The following is a 9125-nucleotide window of genomic DNA, read 5'->3' on the forward strand; positions in this document are numbered from 1 at the left end:
ACAAAAGGGCCGTTCAGAGAGTTTGTTGGTAGCTGAACATGTGGCAGTTCTGGGGGCCATCTGCCAGGAAAGTGCATGAGAGTTCCAGCCCCTTCTCTTAGGCCTTGCTCTGTGCATCTCTTCTTTTGTACTGTTGTAATATCCTTTTTAATGAACTGGTAAATGTAAGTAAGTGTTTTTCTGAGATCTGTGAATCACTCTAGCAAATTAAACCTGAGGAGAAAGGAGTTGTGGAAACCCAATTTATAGCCTGTATGTAAAAAAACACAGGTTAAACGACTTGGGGCTTATAATTGGCATAGAAAGTGGGGCTGAGCCCTCCACCTGTGGAATCTGAGGATAGAGTCAGAGATGAATTAAATTAGAGGGTACTCAGCTGGACTCTGGTGCAGAATTGATCACTTACACACCTGTGGAAAAACCCCCTCACTCTCACCTCCCCACACGTTTGCCGACTGAAGTCTTCTGTGTTGACCGTTGAGTGGAAGTAGAGGGAAACTGAAGTTGTTTTTACCTTTATTTTCAGAGCAGGTCTCTAGTGTAGAAGTCTTGGTCGATGATTTGCACTGGAATCCTGGTCACAGGTATTGAGCTTTAATTTGCCGGGCTGAGAACCCATGCTCTCTGGCTGGCTGTGTTACATAAGCTGGGTTGCATTTTGGAGTCAGGAGACCAAGCAGAGAATGAGGGCTGAACCGTGTTGATCATAGTGAGACAGGAAATGGGATACGTGGACAGCTGGTTTGCAGGTAGACTTCCTGTATGATGAATCTTTACAAGGGCATACATCCCTTATATAATACTGTTTAAGCTAAGAATAAAGCAGTGTTACCTAAAATTATATTGTGTGTTGATACATTCTCAATATTAAAAGCTAAGTTATTCAATTTGAATAAAATACATTCTAAGCAGTTTGATGGCTGAATTTACTCTTTTCATTTTATATATATATATATATAAAATTTCTCCCATGAGGAAAGAAAAGAAGAGAGACAGAGGGAGAGAGGCAGACAGACATTCTCAACAGAGTCTCAACACCACAGTCCATGCCTCACCAGCCCATGCCATAGGCATGCTCATGGTCAGTGTTATTTTAAAGTCTCTGGACCCTAATCTGGAACCTTCTCAGCTGGGTCAGCCTCAAAGAGCATTGTGTTTTACCACTGTGCCACCATCTGGCCCCTTAAATTGATCTTTACAGTTACTGTTGGTTGTTCTCTAAAGTGGGGTAAAATGCAGTTCTGTGTTTTCATATTTCTACTTTGAGCCTATTTTATTGTCTAATGATGGGTAAGATCGCTGGACCAGATGTGCAGCTCTAGGAATTGATGCAGAGCTGTGCTTTTAGTATGTTTTTTTGTTCCTGCCATTTTAAGCCATTTTGAGCTTGCCCCAAACATCTTCTTATAAGAGAGGGTTGGAGTTTTCAAATTATGTGACCTGTTAGAGGAAATCTTAAAGTTTTGGTTCTTGGGTAGCAGGTGGTGTGGAGGTTAGGGCACTAGATCCCATGTGGCCAACTTAGGGATTCAAGTCCCAGATCTGGCAGCTTGAAAAATCACACTGGGCACATGTGCATGTCCAAAATCTCCAGAACAAACTAGAGAAGGAGGGATTGAGGTGTGGCCACCTTTCTGGGAATAATTTCTCACTTTCCCTATCTCTCTCTCTCCCTCAGGTGAGTGCACATGCCCTATTGTAAAATCTAAAAATAAAGATACAGATTCTTTAGCATAGACAGTAAAGAATTTATCAAAATAAAAGAATAAATAAATCTTTAAGTAAAATTTTTTAAGTAGATGTTATCTACCTTCTGAAGCCAAAGATGACATGTACTATCATTCTCACCTCTGAAAAAATTTTTCCTGGATTGTGCTTGCTCAGTAGAAATGAACCAAAACTTTCCTTTGTATTTATTTTTCCAAGAGAACAGAGTCACACTTACTTTTGAATTTTACTCCTGGTTCTGGGTAGTTTATTTTTTTGAGCCTCATCTCCCCGCAGAGGGTAAAATGGAAATAGTATTTTTTTTTTTGGAGAGATTTTCTCTATAGGGTACGTGCGCTTGCCAGATAGACAGAGACATAGAGACAGAAAGCAAGAAATCGCCCCCCCAGGGGGGATGGTCACGCCACAATCCCTTCTCCTCCATTCTCTTCTCGGGATCTTGGGCACGCACGCACATGCACCCGGCATGAGTTTTAAGCCACCAGGTCCGGGACGCAAACCACGGTCGACTACGAGGGAGTCCAGTGACATAGCCATTACACTAACTGCTGGTTCTAAAATGGAAATAGTTTTATGCCTCGGGATTGTTATGAGAAATAGTGAAAAGATTACATATTGTGACCCAGGCAAAAGTACTTCGTTCCATACAGAGTCAGTAGACAGCAGAGGCATGCAAAAAGTTCACAGAAAATGCCTATTATAAAAAATTGTGCGTGGGTCTGGGCGCGTGTGTGTGCGCGTGCTCAAGATCCCAAGAGGAGAATGGAGGAGAAGGGATTGCAGCCTGGCCATCCCCCCTGGGGGGTGATTTCTCGCTTTCTGTCTCTGTCTCTCTCTGTCTGGCGAGAGCGCATGCACCCTATAGCAAAAACCTTTCAAAAAAACCCCAAAACTCTGCGTGGGTTTAATTTTTTTTTTTGCACCAAAACAACTCATACTTTAATTCTATTTTTCTACAAACTGTTTGAGGTCCCCTCGTGTATTGGTTTCATTTCTTATTATGGCTATGAATCCAAGAAAGAATGGATTAAGTAATAAATGCCCTTTCATGAGAATTTTTGTCTTTTTTATTTTTACGTGAAATAGTATTTTGTGAAAATACTAAACTATTGGTCAACTCTACAAAATATAGATAATAAAGTTATTCCAAAATATCAGCATAGAGTCAGAAAAATATACCTAATATATATTGTTAGACAACATAAAATTCTATGAGCACATTTCTTACTTTTCACCATAAACTTATTTTTTTTTAAATGTATTTTCTTCATTTATGATAGAGTGCACTCATGCACATGTAAGAGAGGGAGCGAGGTAAGTGCCGGCCAGAGTCTGGTCAGCCGCGCCATCACCTGCCTCCCATCCTCCAGCCTGTCAGATCTTGGACGTACACTTGAGTTTCCAGCATGATTTTAGGCTGGGTGGGCCAGGGATTCGAATCATTGTCACCATGTGGGATCTGGCTTCTCTTAAGCAGCATGTTACACCTGCACCACGGAATTGTCCCTAAAATATGATTCTTAAAAAGTATATTGACAGGCTACTTAAAATGATTATTTCTTCTGATTGTTATTACAGAGTATTGTTACAATCACATTTGAAGTACCAGGAAATGCACATGAAGAAAATCTAAATGTCTTTATTCAGGTGAGTGCAATTTTTAACTGATGAATGATTTATCAACTATTTGTTACACACTTGTTGTTATTACCAATGGTCAGTCTTGTTAAAATGTGTCATTTGATACAGAATCTCCTATGGGAAAAGAATGTGAGGAGCAAGGACAATCGCTGCATGGAGGTCATACGGCTAAAGGTGCAGTATGCAGTTTACCACTGTAGACTACTGGACCAAAGTCCTTTTCTTGGCTGTTATATAAAAACTATATTTGGTTTTAAAGAGAAGCACCTGGGGGCCGACAGGTGGCATGGTGGTTAAGTGCGTGCAGTGATTTGAGTGCTAGACCTGGTGGTTTGCTTTCTCATTTTCTCTCTCTCTCTGTCCCTTTCTGGTCAAATTAAGATAAATAAATAAATAAAGTTAAATAATTATTTTAAAAAATTATTTAAGGAGAAGCACTGGCTTTACTGCAAATAATTTGAGTCTGTTTTCATTTTCCTTTATTATTTCCATCACTGCACAAAGCCTGATTTATTTGCTGTGCTTCATTTAGTGTTGCACCTAAAACAACCTGTGTGCTTTGAAATGCTGCCCGTTCTCTACTCACAGTTGTTCCGAGCAGTTCTATGGCCAATGAGCTCAGCTTAGCTCCATGAAAACTCTCTTTCTCTTGGCACAAGGTCGGTCACTTGAAGAAAACAGTACCTGTTTTTCCAAGAGAGTTTCTTTAACAGAGAAATAATGTTGGAAACCCTGCTATTGCCAAGCCTCCTACTTCTTGGTGCATTCAGTAGCTACTAAACAGTCACATGCTAAACAAAGTTACAGGAGACCAGAAATGTTCTAGTTCTGTATTTGGGAACTCATTTCTATCACTTGACTTTTGGTCACAGTCATTTAAGTGTCTACTCATCTACCTACAAGTGCCCAGAAAGTTTTTATTATTACTGTTAATTATTGTTGGTAGTTACTAGATTCTTTCTGCAATCAGCAGCTGACTTCCTCAGGTCACTAGAATGACAGAAGTTGAAACAATCAAGAAATTATTTAGATACAGATTTTGTCACACTGTGTGCTAGCTCTGCCTAGGAGTAGAGCTGTAGAGCCACACAGGTGATTCCCAGTCTACCTCCAAGTCACTCCCGCTCGTAACTAAGCCAGGTCTCCTGTTCATTAGGGCTACATGGAGTATTTCTTTTTGTAACTGCTTTTTGTCTTCTTATACTGAGTGAGGGCAGGGAGTTACCTAGAGAAGCAGCAGTTTGGACATTTACATTAATGATACCACAGAGCTTGTCTTGGGTCATCCTGGTCTGGATTTTGTCCTTAGATAGTTAAGACTTTTGTTGTTGTTTTTGATTTTTACCATAGGGTATGTGTGCTCACTGGGAAGAGATAAAGAAGTGAGAAAATCACCCTTAAGGATGGATGGCCACACCACAACCACAGTCCCTTCTCTTTCATCCTTCTCTTGGGATTTTGGGCGCACACACACACACACACACACACACACGGAGTGATTTTCAAGCTGTCGGGTCTAGGACTTGAACCATGGTCGACCATGTGGGAGTCCAATACCTTAACCACTATGCCACCCGCTAGTCTGGATATGTGACAGTTTTTCTGTAGTTGTCCTCTTTGGTTCTTCCTTTGGCCTTACTCTCATCACAACACTGAGGGATTCTAAAGCAAACCAGTCCATCTCCATAGCCTTCCATTTCTTTCTGTTATAAAGTATTCGTCTTAAAATCATCAACATGTTTAAAATGTTAACTTTAGTAACAGCTAATCCTTTCCAAGGAGTTTATTATAAAAATTCAAATTTAGGAAGCAGAACACAAAACTAGGCATAAGAAAAGAAAAACTAGAAGGAAATACACTTAAAATATATAGTTTGGGGACCAGCAGGTGGCTTGGTGGTTAAGGCACTGAACACTCCAACATGGCCTATCATGGTTCCAGTCCCGGACCTGGTGGCTTGCTTTCTCACTTTACCCCTCTCTCTCTCTCTCTGTGTGTCTCTCTCTGGTCAAATTAAAAAATAAAATGAATGAATAAGTAAAATAAAATAAATAATTCTTTAAAAAATGTATATATATATACATATTGTGTGACAAGAATAACTGAGTAGTTTGTCACCTAGTATTTTAAGTGACCATATAACAAATATGAGTACCAAACACTATTTCAGAGAAATTAATTTTGTCCCCATAAGAGCTAGTTTATCAAATAATTTATTTCTCATTTCTATAAATCAATACAAAGTGAACTTTTATCCAGATGAAAGTAATAGTTTTCCTTTTAAATGAAATTTAAATGAATTTATTTTATCATTGTCCACTCCATTTATTGCAGCCCATTTCCAAAACAAATAATTTAATTATCACCAACATTATTTAACTTCTGAAATTTCCCCACTGAAACTATGTAACAATATATAATCCTTAAAAGTAGAATAATCAGGATGTGATATATATCTCTAACATGTTTGATCATTTCGTTGTTTCAGTTTTCTATTATGGTAAGTTACACCGAAAGAACATTTTAATGTATGTATTAACTTTATCGCTTAGAAAAGGGATTGTCTAAAAAATTCAGTGTTCACAAAAATCTTTTTTTTTAATGAGAAGTTTTAAGAAACTTTTTAATAGGAGTGAAGTAATTTTCATAGATTTGTTATGAGTTTGTATTCTGAAAAGGAACAGCAATAATTAATCCATTAACATCAATGCACTGCTTCTGTATTTACATTCGTGCTGAGGCTGATTGGGCATTCTCTTTTGACCAGGGGCTGGTGTCAATCAAAGACAAACCGCAGCAGGTGGTTGTCCAAGGTGTCCATGAGCTGTATGACTTGGAAGAGACTCCAGTGAGCTGGAAGGATGACACTGAGAGGACAAATCGGTTGGTCTTTATTGGTAAGTGACACGAGGTTATATTTCTTTTTGTTGTTGTTGCTAGAGGGCACTTGTGCTTGTAAAGAGAAAGAAAAAGCCTCCACACAGATCCACATGTGCTGTAACCCCTTCTCCCTTTCTCCATCCTGTTGGGATTTGGGACATGCATGCACATATGACTGCTTGAGCTCTGATGTTGGCTGTGTGGGATCCTCCTGCTTTAGCCTGCAGGCCATGGAGCCATTTTGACAAAGGGTTAAATTTCTAACACAAAATACAAAATTGATTTGAAAGGAATATAATGTGCTACTTAAGTAGTATTAACCCATCAGATTCTCTTTCACAACTAAGCTGTGGTTAATGTTTGAATCATATACTAACACAGGAACTCGTTAGGCTTTAATTCTTTTCCCAACAATTTTAGCAAAGTGATTACTCCAGATGCCAATTCGGTTTGAGGGACTTACCTAGAAAGTTAAAGAAGGGGGCCAGCCAGGGCTGGCAGGTGGCATGGTGGTTAAGGGTGCTGGACTCCCACATGGCCAATCATGGTTCAAGACCTGAATCTGGTGGCTTGCTTTCTCACTTTCCCTCTCTGTCTGTTTGATCAAACTGGAAAGTAACAATAGTAATAAATAAAGTTAAATAAGTCTTAAAAAATAATAATAGTAAGGGGGCCAGCCAGTAGCGTGGTGGTTAAGGCAGCTGGATCCCACATGGTCGACTGTGTGGTTTGAGTCCTGGATCTGACGACTTGAGCACATGCCGGAGACGTGTGCACTCCCCAGATCCCAAGAGGAGAAAGGGAGAAAAGGGATTTTGGTGTGGTCATCACCCCCCTGTGGGGTGCTTTCTCACTTTCCCTCTGTCTGTCTCTCTCCAGGGCATGCATCCTATAACTAATTAAAAAAAGAAAGAAAGAGTTAAGGGATCAGTTACTGAATTATTGTTGTTTTTATTTTTCATTGATTTTTGAGGCTCATCAATCAAGCATTTTACAACCTGGAACTGATAGGTGATCTGTGTCATTTGATATATAATGCAATCAAACCACATTTTGTTTTGTTTACAGGCAGGAATTTAGATAAGGATATCCTTAAACAACTATTTATAGCTACTGTGACAGAAACAGGAAAGCAGTGGACAACACATATGAAAGAAGATGGAATTTGTCTGTAACACAAGAAGCTTTTCTTCTCAAAAGGATTGGATGACAAAGATGAGAATAACTTTCCTACTCAGTGTATTTCTAGCATCTATTTTCATGATTTCTGTTAAGAATTTCAGTGTACTTTAAAATAATATTTATTTTATAGGACGCATAAATTATAGTAAACCAGTACTGTAAAATATTTGACAGTCATACAATAAATATAATCTGCTGAACTTTTTTGTTTTGTGCTTCGATATTTTGGGGGAGGGCAGACAGGTGTTTAACAAAAGTATCTTTCAGACTTGACTTTGGAGTTTACATATGGTGAGTTTCTCAACCATAGAAGTTACTTATAATTATGATGAAAAGGGCCAGCCAGTAATGGCTTGATGGTTAAGGCAGCTGAGTGGTTCAAGTCCCATACCTGGCGGCTTGAAAAACATGCCAGGAGTGTAGGTATGTGCCCAGAATTCCAGAAGATAGTAGAAAAGGGATTGAAGTATAGTCATCCCCCTCGGGGGAATTCTCGCTTTCTTTCTCTCTCTGGTGAGCACATGTGCCCTACTGCAAAAACTACTACTACTAATAATAATAATAAATACTGATAATAAAACTTTCTTCAGCCTTGTCATTTTCCCTTCAAATATCAGGTTATGGAGATATGACTATATTATTAATAAAAACTTAAAAACAAATAGTCTCACCATTTTAATTAAGTGAAATAAAAGGTTTATTGTGACTAACAACTTCAAAGGAGAAGAAATCTGAGTCTAATAAAATTTATTTCAACCACCTCTATTTAAACCAGTTGTTCATTTTTGAAAATTTCAGACTGCTGCTGTAAATATCATTGTGCATGCCTTTGTTCTTATGTATGAATTTCTCCAGAATAGATTCATAAGCATGAAATCACTAGCTTTTAGGATATGCACTTTTTAAAATGTTAACAGATAGGCCAGCAGGTGGCGTGGTGGTTAAGGTGTTGAACTCACACATGGTTGACAGTGGTTCAAGTCCTGGACCTGGTGGCTGGCTTTTTCATGTTCCTTCTCTGTCTCTCTCTCTCTGTTTTTCTCTGATGAAATTTTAAAAATAATAATAATGGGGGCCAGCAGATTGCCTAGCGGTTACGTCACTGGACTCTCACATGGCCAGCTGTGGTTTGAGTCCCAGATCTGGTAGCTTGAAAATCATAATGGGTACATGTGTGTGCATGTGTCCCTAAAATCCTGAGAGGTGAGTGGAGGGGAAGGAATTGCGGTTCACCATCCTCCGGAGGGAGGCGGGGGAGTGTGATTTCTTGCTTTCTGACTCCCTAGCGAGTGCACATGCTCTATAACAAAAATCTCTCTCAGAGAAAGACAGAGAGAAATTACCCCCAAGGAGGGATGGCCACACCACGATCCCTTCTCCATCTCTTAGGATTTTGGGCACACACTCCTGGGGCAAGTTTTATGCCACTAGCTTCAGGACTCAAACCATGGTCGACTACGTGGGAGTCCAGCAGTATAACCACTATAGCATCTGCTGATCCCACTACATGTTTTTTTTTTTTTTTTTTTTTTTTAAAGTGCCTTGCCTTTCCACTTCCCCTCAGTAGCTATTAATGTGTGAGCTATTGGGTTGTCAGAAAAGTCATGATGTATTTTTTTTGTTTTGTTTTTCTATGCAAAAATGTGTCATGACTTTTCCCACAACCCAATAGAAAGAACTTTCCAAAAAAAAAA

General features: G+C 39.2%; 1 protein-coding gene across 4 annotated transcripts in view; it reads left to right on the forward strand.

Annotated features, from left to right (window-relative positions):
• ZNG1A (Zn regulated GTPase metalloprotein activator 1A) overlaps positions 1-7631 on the forward strand; it is a 63229-nt gene extending 55598 nt beyond the window's left edge. For all 4 annotated transcript variants that reach the window (XM_006152462.3, XM_006152463.3, XM_027773430.1 and 1 more), the window contains 4 exons: positions 3307-3375; positions 3478-3543; positions 6137-6266; positions 7318-7631. In XM_006152462.3, the coding sequence (XP_006152524.1) occupies positions 3307-3375; positions 3478-3543; positions 6137-6266; positions 7318-7424 (372 nt within the window). In that variant the 3' untranslated portion in view covers positions 7425-7631. The remainder of the gene's footprint in view (positions 1-3306; positions 3376-3477; positions 3544-6136; positions 6267-7317) is intronic.
• The last annotated feature ends 1494 nt before the right edge of the window (positions 7632-9125 follow it).

The sequence above is a fragment of the Tupaia chinensis genome, unplaced genomic scaffold (genome assembly GCF_000334495.1).
Source record: "Tupaia chinensis unplaced genomic scaffold, TupChi_1.0 Scaffold000354_1, whole genome shotgun sequence".
NCBI classification, from domain to species: Eukaryota; Metazoa; Chordata; class Mammalia; order Scandentia; family Tupaiidae; genus Tupaia; species Tupaia belangeri.